This window comes from Myiozetetes cayanensis, unplaced genomic scaffold (assembly GCF_022539395.1).
Source record: "Myiozetetes cayanensis isolate MyiCay16 unplaced genomic scaffold, myiCay2020 scf2-11, whole genome shotgun sequence".
In the NCBI taxonomy this organism is placed as follows: domain Eukaryota; kingdom Metazoa; phylum Chordata; class Aves; order Passeriformes; family Tyrannidae; genus Myiozetetes; species Myiozetetes cayanensis.
Genome location: NW_026087411.1, coordinates 32883256 through 32906040, shown reverse-complemented (window position 1 = coordinate 32906040; position 22785 = coordinate 32883256). Strand labels below are relative to the sequence as shown.

At 40.0% G+C, this 22785-nt stretch overlaps 2 protein-coding genes across 6 annotated transcripts in view; both read right to left on the bottom strand.

Moving 5' to 3' along the window:
- STRN (striatin) overlaps window positions 1-10027 on the bottom strand; it is a 70834-nt gene extending 60807 nt beyond the window's left edge. For 3 of the 5 annotated variants that reach the window (XM_050315537.1, XM_050315538.1, XM_050315539.1), the window contains exon 1: window positions 9597-10027. In XM_050315537.1, the coding sequence (XP_050171494.1) occupies window positions 9597-9902 (306 nt within the window). In that variant the 5' untranslated portion in view covers window positions 9903-10027. The remainder of the gene's footprint in view (window positions 1-9596) is intronic. The other 2 variants (XM_050315534.1, XM_050315535.1) reach the window with 1 other exon arrangement.
- Window positions 10028-11257: 1230 nt separating this feature from the next.
- HEATR5B (HEAT repeat containing 5B) overlaps window positions 11258-22785 on the bottom strand; it is a 57201-nt gene continuing 45673 nt past the window's right edge. The window contains exons 33-36 of the mRNA XM_050315532.1: window positions 20893-21117; window positions 18787-18938; window positions 15621-15834; window positions 11258-13975 (exon numbers count right to left, since the gene is read on the bottom strand). Coding sequence (XP_050171489.1) covers window positions 13671-13975; window positions 15621-15834; window positions 18787-18938; window positions 20893-21117 — 896 coding nt within the window. The 3' untranslated portion in view covers window positions 11258-13670. The remainder of the gene's footprint in view (window positions 13976-15620; window positions 15835-18786; window positions 18939-20892; window positions 21118-22785) is intronic.

Here is a 22785-nt window from a genome sequence, read left to right as displayed (position 1 = left end):
CATAAGTGACAGAATTTTACCAATAGTTTAAGACTCCACAGGCCACTTCCCACAGCTTCAGCTTTGGCACAAGTCAAACCTGAAGCCTGTGCTATACCTCAGGCAGTAGGAGAGCAAAGGAGATGCCCTTCTGCTTTGAGCGATCTGCAACACTGTTCTACACTTGCGCTTTGGCCACTCCTGGGAAGGTTTGCCAAAAATGTCAAGAATTTGCAAATATTCCCAACAAACAGGTTCTGTGACAACTGACCTTCTTGCTAATGAGGTTAAAATGCATCAAATTGTAAGCTAGTCATCACAAACCTCAAAATCGCCTACGGGGATCACGGGGATCACGCACAACCTCATACTGTTCCTTGCCTTATGGGTGGGGCACATCTTCTCCATAAAGCACCCAGCCCCGCTGGCTCCGCAGCAAGGAATCAAGGCAGCATCCGCCTCGAGTTTATTCCAGGCTAAGTGTTACAAATTACTGTATTCCAGCTCAACTGTGAAACTAAAATCAAGAGAGTAGGAGAAAGTAAATCAAAAAAAAAAAAACACAAAACCAGAGAACACTGGGAAGAGAGGTGCCTGGCACAGCCTATTTCTGCTGCAATTGTAGAGTCCAGTATTTTTTTTCCCCACTTTATCTCACTGAAGTGTTTCATATTACCAACTGCAACAAAACTTAGAAGTGTCCTACACATCCAGTCTAAATTAAGAGCACCGTAACTATCTTAACAATTCCACTTCTTTGTTGAGAGATTTTAAAAATAGCATTCATTCTTACATTAAAAAAATTTCTCACAGGCAACAACACTGTTGTTTTAAGAAATTCCCCAAAAGACTCTAAAGTCACATTACTGTGAAGCAGACAAAAAGGTGAGGCAATGTTTTAAGTAGCAGTGGGTTAGAAACAACTTTTTTTAAAATGCTGCTGACTTCCTAATACAGGCTTAGCAGGTATAACAATATAATCAGATAATGAAATTACATCTTAATAAGTGTGGATTTTATCAATGTTTAAAAATTTAAACTGAAATCTACACTTCGTAGAATCAGCAACCACAATAAGGATGTTAAAAAGTATCTTATATCTGGACACCTTTTTAGGCTGACACCTTGACACTACAAAACAGCAGGAGATAATGAATATTTATCTGTAACAGAAAATACTTTAAAATAAACATACTACAACTGCTAAACAACTGATGCGTGTTTAATATCAACTTCTATCAGTTCTTGAATTTTACAGCTATTTTCAAGTTCAAAAGCAATTTATCTTTTTTCATTCTTAACACTTAAGAGCTATAAAAAGCCTATTCTTTTCTTTAAAATATTTATCAATATTTTAAAGTAAACCTCACTTCAAATTTATGGGCACTTGAAGGTTAATGGGCATCATTTGAGAAAGAGCTATAATTCTCTATATAATGATTCCATAATTCAACAAGGTTTTCACAGGTTGAGAGAAAGAGAAAAAAGAAGGAAAAAAACTGCAAGAAAAGTATTTCAAAAAATAGGCATATGGGCTAAAATAACTAAATACATTTTAGACATTAATCAGTCTGAAACAGTTGTGCTAGCCAGTCTACCAAGATCTGCCAGAAGGATTCTGCAGGCTGCCAGGGTACTCAGTATTTTAGATTGTCATTGGCTCACTGACACACTGCATATTTAAATACATTTGTAAATAAGTGTCGAATGCCCAGGGGGTGGGAGGAAAAGATATAAAAAACAGGTACAAGGGAAAGGGGAAGGAAAATACCAGTGGTCTAGTACAACTAGCAAAGAATTTTTTAGGCACCATACTTAACACCACAACACACACCTACTAGCACTCTGACAAGAGAGCCTAGGAAGCTTTCATAAGGGCCTGTAGCCATTTAAGATAACACAAAAGTGAAGTGGGGTCACGGGCTGAAACCACTAGCAGCATCAAGGCATATGTAACTTCAACCCCACATGTAAGTACTTCATCCCATTTATTCCAAACATGCTCATGCTGGACAATAACACCTCATGGGACTAATACACAGTACAATCTGCTACTGGTACATTATTTTTGTTGGACTTCTCAGAGGTGTCCTAAAACTGGTGTAAGAGCTAAACCCTGAAAAACCATCCAAATGAGTTCAAAGATTTAGCTCACAGTAATAAAAGATGGTTGAAAATGCCATTTACTTACATTCTTCATCTCTTTGAAAACATTGTTTGAAAAGAAAATTCAGCAAGACTGAAAAACTCCAAATAAATAATCCAGATATAAATGATTATAATATTAATAAAAAAATATTTCACAATTTATTCCTGGCAATATCTTGATTACTAACATAAACATCTCAAAACCAGGAAGACTTGTCTTTCTGTGGTTTGAAGTGTTTTACTAGGCAGATCTCAGATAGTTAGTCTTTCTTCCATCCAATCTTCAGTGCCGCCTTTCACTGTTCTGGTAATTGCAAACATCAAAATAGTTTCTGAGTTAGCCAAGTAACATATATTCAGCTTATTTAATCATTCTTCATAAGCAAAAATTTTCTCTAAACTTCCAGTCATTTCTGTGATACACCTACTTAAGTGGTGAGCATTAACTTTTTTTTTTTTTTTTTTTTTTTACCAAAGAGCACACTCTATGAAGACTGACAAAAGCACAAGAAGAGTGCAACTTTTAAACATGATGTTGTAATTCTATAGGCAACGCTGCAATGACATGTCACAAAATAATCACATATTATGAGCTGGAGTCTAAACTGCAAATGCTCAAATTCCTTTCCACTTGCTGTACAAGAATGGCAGAAATGCAGCGACAGCAGTCAGCACCAGAGCTGATAAACAGACTCATGGCCCACATTTAAACTGAGACAATGGAAGTTCACAGGCTGAATGAATCACTTGGGGTATGGCAAGACAAGGGAGAACAAATCTGGAGGAGATTTTTAGATTTGGCTTCAGTAACAAAAAGAGTTGTGAACCAGACTTGACCACACAAGCATTTGCAGAGGCAATTGGCACACTCCTGTTCCTCACTCCTACATCCCGGATCAGCTACTCCTTGTACTCCAGCATGCATGACCACCCTGAACTGACTGGGACATCAAGTGAAACAGATACAAAAATAAATGAGTTTGTTCTCACCTCCTGTTTACAAGCTTGGATATGAATATCGTGCATGCCATTTTTGCTCTGATGCTTTTGCAATCCTGCCCTATGTGACTACCCTAAAGAGAAACATATTCCTGGCTAAGAGGAGAAAAAATGTTGTCTTTCCACACTGCGATTTTTAATTTAACTTCTTTGTCACTGGGTTATTTTCAATATATTCAATATTAGTGAGCACATAGCAAATTCTTTTCAAATAGGAAAAGAACATCTTCTACATGAATTCATCTACAGGCCCACACAAAACAGGTCACTCAGATAAAGTGAACCTTTGTTTTCACATTTCAGAGTATTTTTATTTCTAGTGTATTGTCTGCAAAGCTCGGATTCCGAGCACTCTGCAATTATTCAGAAGAGTTGTTTCAGGTATCTAAGCACTTCTCAGTATTTCAAAATAAAAAAAACAATCCTTAATCTACTTTAAAATTAGTTCTTGCCACTTTTTGGCTAAAACCTTAGAAAGGAGGACTTGACAAGGCTTGGCAGCCTTGTGAAGCCAAATATGTGAGTAGGTTGCTGACCAATAGCTATTTTCTCAGAAAACGCTGTGCTGATAACAGTTTTAGTTAAGGTTTGGTATTTGTACAGTCTTAGTTCCCTCAGCAATAAGTTAAGATGAACCAAAAGTCTCTGGAGATGCATGTAACCTTCCTTGGGGAATTTTACATAGCCTGTCCTAAAATTAGTAAACAAAGTTTCCCTGTCCCCTGGCACGTCAATAAAGACTAAGTTACATTTGCAACTTGTTGTTCAAACACCTCTGATGCAATAAAACTGACATGAGTCAAGACTTTCAAAAGAAAAAGAAGGGCTACAATTTGAGTAGGACACAGAGATACCAACTGAAATTATAAATGTACACTAGTAAAGACACACGGGATGTTTCACCATATGCTAAACTGATACTGAAAACCAAAGCTCTCCATTTATTCCATTTTTGCTTAATCCAACAATTCTATAGCAAATCATGAAAAATATAAAATGCTCTGCTTTCTTTTAAATACAACTTTCTGTCAATATTTACAGCCCTTTCCTAAATGACTTAGGCCCATTTAAGAAAAATGTTTTCACTACACTTTAAAGTACAGGTCTAACAGATTTGAGAAGAATGGGAATATCTGATGCAAGGAAATAGATCATTTATGCAATTAAAAAAAAAAATTTAAAAATCAAACAACTATAAAACCCAGGTACAGATGTGCAAAGAACCAGTCTCATAAGTTTGTATTTACATTCTGCTTCTACAAATTTCTGTAATGCAGCTCTTTCATCACTGAACATTTACTCGCACTGGTACCCAGGCTTAAGTAAAACAAGCCATGAGAGTTTATCAATGAGTATACTGGAATTAGCTGGTAAACATCAATATAAGCAAAGAGAAGAGCACAGAAGCTTCTCTCCTTTGCTTCACATGAATTTGGCAAATAGAAAGTTCGCTAAAAAAGTCTGCAAGAGAAAGGATATTTGATAGTCATCAAGACCCATTTAGTGCCATCTTTCCCAACTAAATGCACCTCAGTATTCTGACCATGGCTTATTTTCTTCTGGCTTTCTTTTGATTTATCTGATATAAATAAAAGACTTAAGTTAAAATTATTGCTTCTCTGGGGTGGACAGGTATTTAACCAGGGGTTTTTTGTAGTATCTGCCTTAAGGGAAAAATATTTTATAGAAGACTTCTACAGCACTTCTACCAATTCATCTTTCACAGCGAATCTCAGAAATTTGACCCACATCATCATATTTGAAAATATTATACAGAACTTCTTCCAATTGTATTTTAACTTCTATTTTCTTGGTTAAACCAAATCTTTAGGAGTTTTTCATTACCTTAATAACTGATTTCACCAACTCACTGCTCATTACTTTTTCTGTGAAGAACAGATTACCCAGCTATCAGAATGATTTTTAACTAGAAACTTAATCCAACAAGAGGACTGTTATCTAAAAGCCAACAAACTGTAAATATCAACAATTTCTGAAGCAAGAAACGAATGTCCTAAACCACACTATAAATAGCCACAGCCATCTGTCTGATTTGCCCCTTCTCCTCATTACTTTAACTTGTCTATCTCCAAGGACACAATCTTACCATGTAACGTTCCTGGTTTCACCGTCTGCCTCTTGCAGCAGAAAAGCAGCAGCAAGGGGCAAGATCACTGCCCGTGACCCCCACCCAGAGAGCTAACATTACTAAATCAGACTTCCATACCCGATCTCAAGTGCTTATCTGTTATTTCTATCACATTCCTTCTATTACAGTTGTTTGCTATCATTTAACCACATTTTATCTCATTTCATTATCTCTCTCGCTATCATTTGGGTGGTGTTTTCTTTTTCTTTTGGCACTGTCTTACAATGAATATTTTTAACAAAGTTGTGGAAACACAAGCACATTGTATCCACCCATTCTCCCTAATTTCCTTGCAAACCTTTTCAAAGGAAAGCTTACCCCGGAAAACAATTTTCATGTAACGCTATCAGGTACCACCACTCATGCAGTCTACTACTCTAAAGAAAAAGTTACTAGTTAGAAGAAATGAAAACTTCAGTAGTGAAGAGGACAAAAGCTAGAAAATTCCTTACAGGATGGGCGCTGTCTATACACGCAGTTACATACAGCATAGCAGTTTGTTGCAATTTAGACTATGTGTGAAATGCAGAGAAATGCCAAAGTCTGTGAAACTGCATTTTTGCCAGAAAAACGTTTGTCAGAGGCAAAACTTTCCACAGCAACATATGCATTGCTTGGAAAGACACAATTTCTAGTCAAAACAAAAGCCATACACATACACACACACACACACAGAGGCCTTAAAAGCTCATCCAGCCCTGAAGCAGCAGAGCTCAGCAGCATTGTCACTTGCTGGGACAAGGACATGCATCGGCAGCTCTTGGCTCTGCAGGGTCCCAGCCATAGGGGCAGAGTCCACATCGCACTCCCCCAGGGGTGGCAGATGCCTAATTAAAAGGGAAATAACATCCACAACCATCACTCACAACCAGTCAGAAGACGTATGGTTCAGGCAAGACACCAACATGGAAGGCAGCTCAACCCCTGCTTGCCTCAAGCAAAGATACAGATTCCAGTGCCCTGCGTATGCATTTGATCAAACCCTTGGCTATTTTGGGATGGGCTTGTCCAACACATAATGACAACTCTGAAAGGTCTCGGAAACACAGTCCAGAAAAATGCAGAATGAAAAAAATCTAGAGTTTAAAACTCTTGCAAAACAGGAAACTCTTTCCTGTCAACTCTCCCAAGCAGCTGCTAGAAGAACCTAAGAAAAGGAAAATTAATAATTTCAGAAAGATATGAACATAAATTATAATGCCATAAAACACTGTTTGTGAACATTTAAATGAGGATTAATAACGTTAGCCTTTATCCTAGTTAATTACTTCACAAGGCATCATGAAAGCCTATTCTTAGGATAATTTTTCAATCTGCAGATGTCAAAGTACTGTAAACAGAAAGCAAGCATTAAAAGAGAAATATGTAATCAGCAGATAAGCATCTAGGGGAACCCCACATGAATCTATTTTCCTTCTTATTTGACATACACAGCTTACTAATGATGCTTGCATAGATATAAATATTGAAGTCCTCTTTCACTCTGAATGAGGAAGATTATATAATAGAGGCAACAATAATTTCAAAAGGTTCAAGATAAATAATTAGAAAATCAGAGTAAACACGAATACTTGCCAGGGAAAACAAAATATAGACACTGATGGGAAGAAAAACCTTGGAAAGGCAGTAAACCAGTAACTACGAGCAGAGATTAAGTTGTCCGGCCTGCCAATTCACATACGGTATGAGTTTGGGTGTGTAATCACCTGAACAAGCACCACAGAACACAGTAGAAAGGTACTCTACCTGAACACACATTTAGTTCCACACAATGAATTACAAGGATAAGAAAAAGGCAAAATAAAAAGAAGCCCAGAGAGGAAAAGGAAGACAGGAAATCACAGTGCAACTGACTTAAAAGGTGTTTTTGGAGAGAGGGTACGGCTTAACTAACCAAAAACTACAGAGCAGAAGCCAAGTACAGTAATACTGTGGCATAAAGTGTCTCAAGAATTTCAGTACTATGGCAGGTAAGTAACTGGAGATAAAAGAAAGCTACCTCTAAGAAACTAGATGAATTGCCAGAAAAATTTATAGGATACTAAAGCCACCATATAAAATAGGTCCTTTGACACACAGCCTCCCAAGAGAGTGGATAATCTAGCACTGGAATTTGCATTGGAATAGAAGACTAGTAAAGTACAATGAGGAGCACTGCATCTTTACCTCAAGAGAAAGAAACTGCCCAACCTCAAATTTCCATTATTCTGTTAAACATTTCCAAATGTATAGACCAACAGGAGCCCCTGGTGGTCCAGTGGTAAAGGCGCCGCGCTATCACCGCGGAGACCCGGGTTCGATTCCCGGTCAGGGCCACTCCCGGGCAGGTGGAGCTCGTTAACCCTTAAAAAAGGCAACCCACCTACGTCCTAAGGACCTCGCTGCCACCGTCCAAGCTCGCTTGGCCCCGGCAGATGAACCTTAGGATTAAAGGGTGGGCTCAGTTCCGCGCACACTGTGTCTCACCTAAAAAATCCAATGCGCAGGCTGGAAGGTGGAAAGACCTTCCCCGGATCTTCGCTCGCGAAGACTGGCCAAGAAGAGACCAACAAAAGGCTTCAGAAGGAGCATAGAACCTTTAATTAATGCTACTCATCCTTCCTGTGTACATGTACAATTTCTAAAAGCCATCCTGTAGTTGCTGAACCCCCAACACAAACCTCTCACATGGATCCAAGAACATTCATCTGCAAGTGGTCACAGCAGACGTTTAATGCCTGATGCCCATAGAGAGAGCCAAGAATTTTGCACCTTCCTGAACATGACTCTGCAGTAGATAAATGCTGTTACAGCTCGTGGCAATGCCAGCCACAGCTAATTATAACTTTATTGAGATGTTTTGGCAAGAGTCAAAGGCATTCAAGCAAACAACTTGTGATGGGGTTATCTGCCACTGATAATGCATGACTTCGACAAATAGTTTAAATACTCCACTTCTTTCCTTCTGTCTCATCCATAACATCAAGCTTTTGAGAGATACCTGGGGGAAAAGGAGGAATGGCATGCTAGCCTCTGTTGAAGGGCACTATAAATATGCAAAGTGTTATTACTTTTAACACACTGGCAGAATTTCTTAGGTCCTGTAAAATAGATTTTTTTTCTCCAAAGCAATATTTGATGTCTGTATTAGCTATGAAAAAATGTCAAGATATATATGGGCCTCCACTGGATGTTAATCTTATACATAGCTAAGCCAATTACTTTCTACATAGTATTTACTGGATGTAGTGAATAGAAACATAATTCAGCTACTAACAAATTTCTCATTTAACCATTGCAATTAAAATAAAAATTACTTTCTTGTCCTCATGACCACATTCTTTAAATTCCTACAAGGAAACCCTCAGCAAAGAATGTCACATCTTCCACTCTTCTCAGAGCAGTTGTTTGACATTACCATACAAAGTACAATTAAAAAGATTAAAAAAAAAAAAAGCCCAAAAAACACAACAAAAAACAGAAGTGGTTTGCATTGCTAAACAGACTCAAGACTCTCCTGACAAAGACAGTACTTTCAAGGAAAGACATAGAAAGAAAAGAGATGGACAGGAAGCTAGAGACAAAGAAAGGAGACCTCAAAAGGAAAACAAGTAGACACTTTTCAGTCTCAAAAAAGGCCAAATGAGAATCAAACAGTGGGCTGCTGGTGACATGGGCAGTGTTAAGGTTTACAACAGAGATTTTCTAGTAAACAACGCCAAAGAGGAACGAAGGTTGCACTATTGACTGTTATTGGAGTTCATGTAACATGCCCATCACTGAAGTATCTGACAGCAATGGCTCTAGGCCAGCAGCTCACAAGTTCTTTAACCACAAGATCCCTATCAGTTCTTTCACGCACTAATGAGCGTATCAAGCCCATCGCTTTTCAACCGAAAACACCACGAAACGCGTCCCACAGCACCGAGGGGGCTCCAGCGGGTCTCACGGGCCAGGCCCGGGGCCCGAGGGGCTGCGAGCCGGGGGCAGCAGCGGCACAAGCGGCGGGGCGGCGGCACGACGGGGGCAGGTTTTAACACGGGGTTACGGAACTGGTGACAAGTTTGGGCTGCCGGCCCCGAGGGGCACTCGGAGAACTGCGGGGAGGCGGCAGGAGCGGCCGCTCCGGGCCGGGGCCGCCACGTCCCGCCCCTCGCCCGGCGGCGGCCGCCCCCGGGGGCAGCGAAATAGCCCCGTCTGCCGTTCCTTCCCGGGGAAAGGAACAAGCCGAGGCAGCGCCCAGGGCGACGGAGCTCCTCCGGCTGCGCAGGGACGCGGGACACCGCGGGGGAGCGGCCGGCGGAGCCGGGGGCGCGGGGGGGTGGAAGGTCGCGGGTGTTACCTGCAGCTCCGCCCGCTCCGCCTCCCACTCGGCGCGCTCCGCCTCGAAGCGGCCCCACTCGTGCTGCAGGAAATGCAGGATGCCCGGCACGCTGTACTGAGCCCGGGACGCCGACAGCGGCGCGGCGGCTCCGGAGGCTGCGACCCCCCCGCCGCCGCCGCCTCCTCCCGCTGCCGCCGCGGCGGCCGCCGCTGCCGCCGCCTCGCCCGGCTCGAGCCCCGGCCCGCCCGCCGGCGGCGGCAGCAGCAGCGCGTTGTTGTTGTTGTTGTTGCTGAAAAAGACGCCGGGCCCCGCTTGCTCGTCCATGGCCGGGCCGGGTCCGCCTGGCTCCCGCCGCCGCTCCCGCCGCGGAGGTCCCGGCAGCGGCAGCAGCAGAGGCAGCAGCAACAACCTGGGCGCGTCCCGCCCGCCGTCACCGCCTGACAGCCACCCCCACCCGCCGCTACGGCGGCCCGCCGGGGACAGCGCGGGGAGCGGCCCGCCCCGCACCTCCCGCGGCATCCTGGGAAATGTAGTTCCGCTGGATGGCGGGGAGGATTCCCCGATCGCCGCCTTCTCCCCGCACCGCCCTTGATTCGAGGGATGGCGTTCTGGCGGCTGAGCCTCAGCCACGGGACGGAGACCGGCAGGGCCGCTGGCAGCGCGCCCCCGGGCCCGGGGGGCTGGGCAGGGGTGCGGGAGAGGCGGCAGGTACAGGGCACCCCTGCTGCCTCGGGAGAACAGGGCAGTGGGCACCTCCCCCTCCGAGCGGGGTCTGAACGGCGCGGGCACTCCCGCAGCCCACCCCGGGGACAAGGACACGGGGAGGGCCGGTGTCTCGCAGTAGTCCTGCATGCTCAGGTCAGGCCCTGCTCTTTCGGCCCCTTCTTTTCTGCTTCGGCCCTGCTCCGAGCAGTGCTCGGCCTCACACCGCCGAAAGCTGTAAATCCTGCGCAAGGCTGCAGCGGTTTCTTGAACATCGTTTGAAATGCTGGAAAGGGGAGCGACACGAAATTTTTCGGGAATGGCCACGCTGCCTGTGCCCACACAAGGAAAGGGAAAACAAGATCCTGTGAGGCTGAGGGCGCAGGCTGTTGGCAGCAGTGCCCTCTCTCCCTCTCCCCAAGGCACAGAGACGAAGTCGGGCTTGCTTTCCATGCCATGTGCAGATCAACACAGAGCCTTTACTGGAGACACAAACACGCCGCTCCAACAGGCGGTACCACAGGTGTGTGACAGATGGCACGTGCCACCAAGGAGCTTCCATGGGGTTCCTGCGGGCTCTGAGAACGGGCCCTGCTTGTGCCACTCGTGCCCTTCGCCGTGCCCCGGGCATGCAAGGAGTGCCCCACTGCTTACTCAAGCTGTGTTTCCTGTTTCCTTTTGGCTGCTCCAAAAACGAACTCGCCTGCTTCGTAACCCTGCCCTCGGAGTTAAGAGCTGTGGCTGGTGGACAACTTCTTTGGGAAAGATGACTAAGGAAGATTCCAGAGAGCAGAGGGGAACTGAAGGGAAAGCACTGAAGAGGGCGAGTGCTACTGGAGTAGAACAAGGCTCACCCAAAAAGGAAGGAAACAGCAGAGAGAGATGAAAGATGTGAAAGGGAAACTGAGCACATTTAAAAAGCATTTGACAAAGAAAAATAAGAAAAGGAGAGTGACAAACAATAAGCACTACGGACATTTCAAGTTACTTCAGGGTTTTTTTAATCAAATGAAATTTGATGCCAAAATATGTAAAACCACATGGTTACACCTTTAGTATCAGGAGCAAGCGGAGAAGCAAATGAGGACTAAACTGGAGGATGTATACAAATGAGAGTTGTGCATGTTGTAGACAGCCACACAATATACAAAGAAAAACCTCTCCCTTCTCTATCCCTCTAAATCAATCTAATGCCATTTTCCCTTCTGCTAACTTTTTTCTCTTTTTTCTACTGACTTAGTTATTCTGGATTGCTACACTTCCCTTCCCCCCTCTCCTTTTCTGAGTTTTCAGACATCTTGTCAAATAGAGTCTAACAAAAACTTAAAAGTGCTCAGATAAAAGGTAAACAAAACCTGATTACAGATGAAATCATTCCAAGAAGTCATTATTTACTAGACTATCCGGTGGGGAGGAAGAAACAGGTTGTAAACTTGTTTTCTTAGTTTTACTTGCAAAATGTTTGTGCTCAATTTTGTACTGAAAGAGTTTCCATAATACTTTCTCTCAGTGCTAAACAGATTTAGAACTTCTAAGCAAGGCTTTGTAATGCTGCAAACATATATTAGAAAGTGATATATTTTAATCAATTTAATTCCCACTACTCATACTAAGATGAAAAAAGCAATGAAACTACTTTCCTCCTCATGAACAGCACATTGTTTTTACTTCCACATATACCATTACGCCTATAGAACAATGGAACAAGACAAGTTAACAGCTTCATGAAAAAAATTTTAAGATTAGAGGATGCACCATTTGTTGTGTCATCATTTTAGTATTAAAATGTTCACTGTGAAATAAAAGCTTTTCTGCTTTTATATTAAATATTTTGCACACAGCAAATACAATAGGGCAGAAGAGCATTGTCTTGACCGTTTTGCATAGGTACTCAAAGGGATATTAGATAAGGTCTTACAGGAAAATAGAAAGCCTAGAGGCAAGTGACTATGCAAAAATAGTGATCCAAAAATATCTCAACCAGCTATGAATCATGTTCAATTCTATTTACTATCCCTTTGTTATATTTGAGGTTGATGCATCTGAAATACCCAGTTTTTACAGAGTATCCAGAAAAACATCAGACATGAAACTCAGCAGGCCTAGGTGAAGCCTCTAGTTATGTAGCTTCTCTCTATAAAGCAAAACATATAGAAAGATCCCTATAGAAGCCCATAAATTCAACAGCTGTGCCAAAAAATTCACATAAGTCAATCTTGTATACACAAGAAAATACACGGTTCCGCACTTCTGCCAATAGGAAGGGTGAGGCCTGGCAGCAGACAGACATTGGGAATCACAGCTCTTGAGCTCTAGGCTCCAAAATCTGCAGACCAGACTCACCCAGATTCAAGGGGAGTCATGTGCTTTTCGAAAAAGAAAAGCCTGGTAGAGGAAGTCAAAACTGGAGGAGCCTGACTTTCACTTGTATTCTGCCCCCTGAGTCAGTACAGGTTCAAAGGGCTCCAGTAATTCTGCTTGCAAACTTTATCAAGGACTACAGGTATGATATATTCACTGAGACTAAAATCTTGCAGCAAGGTTAAATATGAGTCTGGACAAAGGGCAGAGCACTGACTCATCACATACTCAACCAGTGGCTGGCAGAACAGGAAGACTGCAAACACAGAGCACCTTACAACGGCCAAAATCTACACCTACAAAAATGCAGATAGCAGGCAGTTCTCTTTATAAACTCAATTTCCAATGCATTCCCTTAAAATTTATCTTAGAAGAGATAGGGGATTAGATTCTTTGCATCCTTTATTTATTTTCAAGCATGGAAACTAATTTGAAAGCAATATACACCACATAAATAAGGACAACTCATTAAGACAGCATGCTTGATCGTTCACCTTGAGAAAGGCTGAAAATTTTCAATTCTTTTGTTGTGTGTTTTTTTTCATGCAAGCTGAAATGATCTACAAAGTCTGACAATCCCCTTCCTTACTTTGTTTTTAAAAGGAAAAAATGCATACTTTTACACTTGAAATTCCCCACAGTACAGGGTAAGTATTTCATAACAGTTTTTCTTCTTCCCTCCGTCCCCACTGTGCTAGAGCATTGGCACAGTGGTAGGATAACAATCATCAGATTTCAAAAACCAGTGGAGGGTTTGGGGGAGCTTTTAAAAATAAATAAAAGTATTTAGATTTAGAATAATCTTTTAGTGGATAATTTATAACAGAAATTCATAAATATGATCACAATTTCCTAAAAATCTATACAAATACAAGTAACACCACTTCCCTTGTAATGCATGGATTTCAAGTAATTACACAAAGCTCCATTAGACAGCCTTTCACATACAAATTACACAAAATTAGACATGTATGCAGGGATAATGTAATGCTTCTGACTACTTAATGGTCCAAAAATAATAAAAGTAATTCAAAAAAAGCTAGTTTTCAGTTTAATTGTTGGGGTGGAATGTACTGTGGGTGGTGGTTGCCTAGCAGCTGCTTTTGCTTTGCTGGCCTGGCTTGCTCGTACCGCAGTTTCTAGACGTGTTTTTAATTCAGGAGCAGCTCCCATTACTGTCTTGAAAGCATGTGGGTAAAGTGGACCAATGTGCATTAGATTCTGAAGTGCAAACTCGTGAAGATCCTTAGATGCTGCAGATGCAGAAGCAAAGGCATTTTCATTCAGTAAATAGGAGATCAGAGTGGGAACGAGAAGGGCAAGCAACTGTACTCCTAAAAGTGAAAGAAAATAAAAAATTACCATATCAGAGAATAAAACAAAAATAACTTCATCAGTTACTAGACTGATAAGGGTAATCTTGTTTTCAAAACTGACCATAAACACTGTAATTAAAAAATTATCAAATAAAAACCAACTTAAATGTAGATGGCTTCCTGTCCTTTCATCACTCAAATCTTTCTTACCAGAATTGTGTTTCAGACTTCTATTATTGTTCACTACAGTTATGTTGATCCTGACATTTATTTAAAGATGCTTTTGCAACATCTGATTGCAGATCATTGATAAAAGATTGTAAGATATAGAGTGCCTACCATATTAAAGGGTTTCAAAATACTCTTCAGGAAAACAGAAACGTTATTCAATCAAATCTGAGTATCAGCCTCCCCAGTGAGCATAAAGTGAACCACTATTAGTATGCAAATGTTTACAAAAAAGTCAGGGACAGTTTTCTGCTGTTATATTATATTATATTGATCTGGAAGATTCTAATACAAAAACTAGCACCGTGGATATACTTGGCCTAGTATATACTTGATATACTGCATGAGGATATACCTCATGAGGCCACAGCCCAAAATGGCAAAGGGATCAAAAGGGTTGACCTTGAGAACAAAAAAGGCAACTGAACTTAAGCAATAAGGTAAATTTTTGTATCTAGAAAGGCTACAAGTATGCCTTCAAAATGTGTAACAGGATAATTGGACATTTTAAGCTCAAAGAACTTAAATATTAATGGTAACTCATTTATCTAAAATTTTGTAGATTAACAGAGTATTAATTATTTTCCCCTGAAGGTTTTGACTAATTCATACTCAATGGGGTGATTGTCTCCAGACAGCAAAAATCAGATGTTGTGTTTCCTCATTTGCTTCAGTTTCTCTCTCATTTTAAATGTCTTTCAAACAACTGTGCCCAAAGTAGAATGGGGCTCAAGAAATTTAGTATTTTATCATCAACAAAAAGAAATACCAACAAAGAGTACGCTGGGGGAAAAATAAACAAACCACAAAAACCAACCAAAAGAAAAACCCCACAAAAACCAACCAAAAGAAAAACCCCACAAAAAACTAACAATAATATTTTTACAAGGAACTTTATCAGCGTTTGAAGTCAAATATCTGCACAGTAAGTCTTCAGAACGCACATTGTTCCAGTTAGAGAATAACTAACTTAAATTATAAATAGTGTATTCTATCTACTGCAGCAAATAAGAGGTTTCATTTACAATCAAGATACTCTGACCAGTACTGTTCAACTTCTTAGATAAAATTTGTTGAGCTGGTAGAAGCAATCTGATAAAAGTCTACTAAAATAAATAGAAGCTAACAATGAGAAAAAGTAAACTGAAACAGTGTGAACTACTCATTTCCAAACAGAATAAAACATCCCTCATTACTGCAGTTCATGTTTAGAATTTTTTTCCCTGCAATAACCAGAAATGCAAAGGCTTCAACATACCATACTGTACGTGATATACAAGTTCATGTTTACAGAAGTTCTAGCACTGTAATTACAAAAGCATGTTGCACACACGTTCTATTTGTGACTATGCCATCAAGTTCCTAACTGCAAGTTTCTGATGTTCAATATTCTATTTTAGCATTACGCATTTCTCTAGAAAACATAAATACTTACTATTCTGCTCCTCACCAAGGGCGACCAATGTTTCAAGGACTTTAATTCCTTCCTGGACTGCTAAAAGCTCCAGGTTGTTGTTCGGGCGGCTCCTTTCCACAGCTTTCAACTTCTCAACCATGATGGGGGCCAATGAATGAATATATGGAGTTGACAGGGCACGATTGGTGTGTTGGAACACAGAAAGCAGAAGCTGGTAACACTTGGCTTGAACCTAATCAAATCAAGATAAATACATTGTCCTCAAAGTTATTTGTTAACTCACAGAATTCTAATAAACTCTGTTATCTATAATAAAAAAAAAAAAAAGAAGACTACTAAAGGGGAAGGAAACATACTGAATAAGAGGGAAGCAGCAACAAGGCCCATTTGCTAAAACAGTATTAGCCCAGTTTTCAATAAAAGGCCAATTAGAAAGAGCATGCAGGTACTACAAAGCAGTAATAATGTAAACTCAGAGAAAATAAAGGCATCATTAACGTCATACATGTCAGTTATACTGGTTCCCAGTGAATTACATCTTTAGGTCTCAGAACTACCAGTTCTAACAGTAGATGAATCTTCAAAATCATGATATTCTATTCCAATTCCACAAGGGTAACACAGCCCATAAAAATGACTCAGATCAAACTGATCTCTTTGCTCTAACGCAAACCAAGGCCGTAGCCAAAAGCATCAGGCCTGTCTGTCCTTCCTTCTCATTCCCCATCTTGTGCTGGTAGTACCATAGGAGTATACATACTGTGAGCTGGATCACAGAATGCTCTCCATATCTTCCTTCTATTTCTCTTTTTCCCTCCTCCCTCTCTGTTGAAAGCAGAGATTCTTACCACCAAGGTTTGGGAAAATAACTCACTGATGATCTTGTTTAGATGAATTTATGAATAGGTTTTTTTGGGTGTACAAAGATCTTCCTTCAAAATCTCACGCAAATAACCCAGAACTTTGGAAAAGTAAAGCCCCATGCCAAATAAGAGGATAAAACATTGCACATGTTTTCAGACTGCACTCAAGTCTGAACAGGATGAGTTATTGAGCACATGCTGAACAGAAATGTTCTAGAGGAAGTACTACTGGACACCGTGATCTGTGAAAAGATCTGAGGGTCAGTGGAAACACAGATATATACATAAACCTATTAAATAAAAATCACAGATAATAAAAACTAATGGTAAGAAAATAGAAGTTATGCAGCTCAGGTCACTAGTATACAGCTCATTCACTAGTATACAGCTTCAGGTTTTCTATACAATTCAAATTTAAGGCCAGAAGTAATATCACTTACTCTAATATCACTTGTATGGTAGCTCTAACAGTGCTCCACAGAAGAACATTTTCCCTTAACACCATACTCAGCATCATCTTTGACCTGTTTCAAAAAATTTTTCCTCTATCTCTCCATACCACTCCAAATAATTCCCTTCCCTTTCTGTCTATGCTGTTTAAACTTCATTTCTTATTAGCTTGTTATCATGTTAAAGATTATTAAGTATTATTAAGTATTTTCTTAACTGCATACATATTTCAATTGCATTTTATGACTGCATCTGACAGAAGAATTTCATCCAAGTTTCTTTTCTTCCATCTCTGTAGCACAAAACTTTTGACTATTCTGCATTCACAGAAATCTACAAAAACTCCTGTGAGGTAAAATCAGGGCTTCTTCAAAGCATATAAGCTACACTCCCATGTAAAACTTGCCCCTTATCATTGAGACACTTGAGTCTCTCAACTGAGTTATCTCAGTGGAACAAAATGGAATCGAGCTCACCAGATTTCTGGTTATTACTATACATGATACTGAACCTTTTCAGACTGTTGCAGGTGGCAATAGTTTCAAAACTACTCCTTTATTTCTTATGAGGCAGCAATAGTTCTTTAGAAGACTTTTTTTTCCTTAATCAGTTCAAGGCTTTTAGTACAGTCAGTATCATGCTTTTATTGCAAACAGGTGTCTAGTTACTCACTGCTACAATGAGTATTACAAATTAAAAAAACTAGAATGAGCACACAACAAGTATTACAAGTATATGTTCTGCACATTAGTGAGAGGAGAGTGGACACAGTCTGGCTGCTGTCCAAGTTTTCTCTGTGAGTTACAAAAATAGGGGTAAGTTCCAGCTGACGGGCAGCTTTCCAGCCGAGTGGTGGGCGAAAATGTACTTCTCTCACTGTTCATGTGTTTATACAGACCGGAGAGAGATCATGACATAGAAGTTTCTGCTTAATACAACTGACATTTCCATTCATGCACTAAATTTTTAAGTAGCTACCCACCCAAATTCAGGCTTCAAAACAAACTGAATTTTATGTTCGTGCTGGAAAACACCTGCCCTGCTACGGAGAAGAATTATCAGTCTAAACAGGATTTCAAATGCCTCACTGTGATCCTAAACATATCCACATTTTTTGCCTGTTTTTCTTCTCAGGAATCTCTGCAGTGCTTGTTTGAGAAAACACTATAGATTTTTCTCTTTATCTCCCACCTGCAGACTTGTATACCCACTCAAACTGATACATGACTGGAAAAGTGCATTAGCCTGCTTGAACAACTACAGTTGTCTACAACTTCTTAACTTTCCTATTTAATGAGAAAATAATTCAGAAGATAATTCATAAAGACAAGCCAAAGGGCAGAAGTGAAATCAGGAGACAAATTATTCACAATCTGTAGATGCTCTGATGGCAACCACAAAATTATATTTTTGCTCTCAAACTGAGTTTTGTATGAACATGTAAAATAAGTACAGGTTTTGCACAAACAAATATGAAATTGATCAAAAATGTGGGCTGTAATTTCACCCACAGAAAAATGGTTAATTTGTATTACAAAAGATCAGCATAATGTAGAGATGTCACCACTCTCTGGTAACCAACCTTTTAATTTGATAAAATTTCACATACCAAAGATTGGTTTTGTCTTTCATAAAGCTCCAAGTCAAGAATCTGGCACCAGGCTATGAACACACTTTACCTAGAAGCACTTAGTTTGGGTTATTTTGCTGATGAATTTCAATAAGGAATGGTTGAAAATTCTAATTATTTTGACATGCAGTATCTGTTCCTGAAGTAAAGGCATCACAAATCATTCAGGAAATGTGTTAAATATATGACAGTTAGTTTTTGTTGTCTATATATAATTCACAATCCCATAACATGATCTTACCCAAGGATCACAGGAATTCAATGCACTTCTAAATCTGTTCATACATCCATTTTGTAAGGACTGCACTCCAATTATTTCAGTGCTTGCTGACCAAAGGAAGAGAGCAATAGCTGTAAGTATGCTTACTTCGTCAAGAATAGGTTTAGAGGCTTCTGAAAAACAAAACCAAACATGCTGTTAGCTTATTCCAAAAAGGCTTTAGAATTTACTTAATAAAAGACAGTGAACACCGATATATTCAAAGAGGAAATTATTTGAATGACTTGAAATTACATGGAACTACACAGGCATTTAATTACTACAAAATCACTTTGTCATTATTGATTGTGACTGACAAAAAGCTGAGCAACTCTATCCTAATACTTGTTTTAATAAAAGAAGCCAAACTTTCTGAAACTTAAGTATTAAGGAGAACATCATCACCCACAGTTTCTTGGACCAAGCCATATTTTTTGTTTTCAATATGTAAACAAGAGAGAAAATAAATCCATTTTTTTAGATCCCTTCTCCATTGACGATGTAACTCAGTTTTATTATCCAGCTGATACAGCAGAGTAAGGAATTGATATCCAGCATGGCAAGAACTTTCACTTAACATGAGGTTTCATACGACAGACTAGTTGATCTAGCAACCTGTCACCAGTAGGAACAAACCTACTTTAACCTTTCCTGCTTTTCAAATAGCCTGTATTTACCACTGTCTTTTTTTTTTTTTCTGTGCACAAGCTCTCTCTTCACGGATCTCATTCAAGAATTTACAACAGGAACAAAAAAATGTATATTTATATATAAACTGTTATAATATATATAAAAAACACTGTTCTGCTGATTTAGTTGGCCAGATTGGTTCTGTCCTCCTCTCAGAGACACAAAGAAAGGAACATGTACAAAGTCAGCAAAAAAGAATAACAGCATGACTGCCTTTTATAGATGTCAGCCAGTCACTCGATTGGCTTAACTATGGTGTGAAACTTCACTTCAAAAAACTACTCCAAGCATTTAAAGTGACAACTTTTCCTACATTATTTAAATTTAAGCTTGTTTAAATTTTATTAAATGATGAGACTTGAAACTGTATGCAGTAGACTTTGCTTAGATTTTTGTGTGTGTGATCTATCCCACTTCACAGAAGACTGGAAAGGAAAAGGAAAACATACACCCTTGTAAGGAACCAAGAAAGATTTCTGAAGTCTACAAAAAAGCCTGAAGCCAGTAATGTTTCTAGAAAGAGGGACTGGGGAATCTTTGCAGTAACAAAAGGCTGGAAGACAAGAGCTGATGTGACAAATCAAATTAGAAGTTTGGCTTGGTTAACACTAATCTAGTGATCCTCCCCCTTCGGACATTTCAGAATCACTTCCAATTACCTACTAGCTTCCCATTTCTCACATGAGTAGTTCCATTCAACCTCTTCACTCTCTACAAATGGCTCCTTGGCAATGTAATGGGATGTTTTTTTCCCTGATCTACCATTATGCAAATGGCAAATCTTCATGTCTCTCTTTTGATAACTACGCAGATGAGACTGTACATCTTTTTTACTTTTTGAAGGGCATGGCAGAGCACCTGTGTGAACCAAGAGAAGTAGTCTGCAGTTCTCTGAAGAGACACAGTATCCATCCTGCTGGTAACAGGGTTTTTTGGCAGAGGTAGGGTTTCTTTCTCAGCAGTGAAAGCTTGTAACAGGATTGAGAGTACCCTACTAAGTCTGAACCTTGCCATAATTATCTCTTGCTGTCTTCATGCTCATTCTCTTAAACACTTACTGTCATTAAAGACTATATGAATTGTGCAAGCACAAAACCTGAGAAAGGCAGGGCTGCAAGATGAGTTGCAAAAGAGAAACGTTCTAACAGGAGGTTATGATCAACACTGTCAAAGAAAACAGACCAAACAAGGACAAATCTGGGATGGGAACTCTCAAGATGCAACTGTACTTTATTAAAGCAAATGCTGTGCCTTTTTTAACACAATCTATTTAGCAACTGATAAGTTATGCTCTGTGCACATAGTCTTACATAAAATTACAGGCAGATACCATACTTGCCTTTTCATTACAGCAAAACCCAGTTCTCTTTAACTCTGTTGCAATGAGAAACTACTTACCAGGTTGAGAGTCTTCCAAGATAGATGCCAGAGTGCTACGGATAAGACCTGTCCATTGTTTCTGAGTCTCATCAGTCCTGACTGTTGGAAGAGTAACAATAGTTTTTATCCCTTGAAGGGCTGCACTGACTGGAGGTGGGACCTGATTATCTGCCGATTTTACTGCTGTTTCTTTCAATACTCTCGTTATCAGAAATAGGATAGTGGGTAAGATTGTCATACACCCTAAAACAAAAAAAAAAAGAAAAAAAAGATAAAATAGAATTTCTGAAGCGTGATAGATAACATCTTTGGCTTTCCCAATGTGGATATATATGGTTGGAAACAAAGGAGGTGCCAAGATAAACTGCAATTCAGGTAAGAAGTGACACATAACATTCAACATTTTATCACCAAATTCATTCATCAGTACTACTGAAGTGTATAATAACACAAGTCATACAAGTCAACACTTAAAATGCTGATGTCAGCTCAGGAATGATGATTCACCTATTAAAGCTTTGTCCTACATGGCAAGTGATACATGGTATGTCATCCAGATTGTTTGCAGAATCTGCATTTCACTAGGGTTCTTTAAACAACAAGAGTAAGAGGCCTGGAAACAGGTATCCAAACCAAGTCATAGCACTTTCCAAGGAAGATGGTGTGTAGTAAAAGCCCCAGAGCAAAGTAAGGAAGATATCTGGGTGTCTCACATCCTGGGCAGAAGTTGTAGGAGTTTCAAGAACACATGCAGACTTCAAGCCCCTGCAGGATTGAAAGAAGGGTGCTATTGGGTCTAGGCACGCAATATCAATCTGCAGGTTACTTGAGACATCCAGTCTCTTTCCATATCTTTTCTATACCTCATTTTCCCACACCTGTGAAAACAAAAATCCTGTCATGTTCCTCATTTTGGGAGTCCATAAGGATAAATACATTAAGAAGAAAAATCATGACAGGAAGGGATTGCTGGAGGTCATTTAGTTTAACCTCCTTTATCAAAGCAGCAGTTCTTGAAGATCAGATTGCCCAGGATCTTGTCCAACGAAGACTGCAAGATGCTCATATTTGAAAGAAAGAGGAAGACAATAAACCACTCAATCACAGGAAGTGATGAATTCTTTTTGTTCAGTCTCCCTTACATCCAAATGCTCAATTAACACAAATGTTTGTGCATGTGCTATCCCCACTTCCCTACAGTTATCAGCTGGTTACATCTGCCACTTGCTAAATGCTGGGAGGCACACCTTCACTCCAGACAACAGAGAAGTATTACTGTTATTCTCTTAGTCCACCCTTCTCCCTGTTGCCCTCCCCTCAAAAAAAAAAAACAAGAAAAAAAAAAGAAGAAAAAAAAAAAAGAAAAAAAAAAAAGAAAAAAAAAAGGAAAAAGAACTAGGAATCAAATAAAAACAGTGCAGGATTCCAGAACAACTCAAAATCTACTGTTCCTTAAAGAATTGCAAGACACAAACTGTCTGTTTGAAGACAGGCCATATTGTCTCTTGAGCATGACTTTGCCCAAATACGTTATCTCTATCAGTGTGTGAAACTTCCCAAAGATCCTCAAGACAACACTTAAGCAATACATTCTCTGAAAAGCAAAATTTAAAGAATGCAGCTTCCCATGCAACTGTGTCCTTTACCCATGAACCTCACTCAATGCAATTACCCTTGTTTACACATATCCTTTGTGGCAGTCTTTCGGGGCAGAAAAAAACTCCATTTAGGTTAGAGTCACATTTGGAATGATTGACAGCCAACAGCTGCAAAACCAAGTGTACTGCAGCTGAATTGTGCTGATTTTTTTCTCAGTAGGATTCTCTTTTCATACAGATGCTGCTTTATGAACTTTTCAGGAATTTAGTTGTTATCCCCAAGATTCCTGTGTTCTTCTACAATATGATTAAA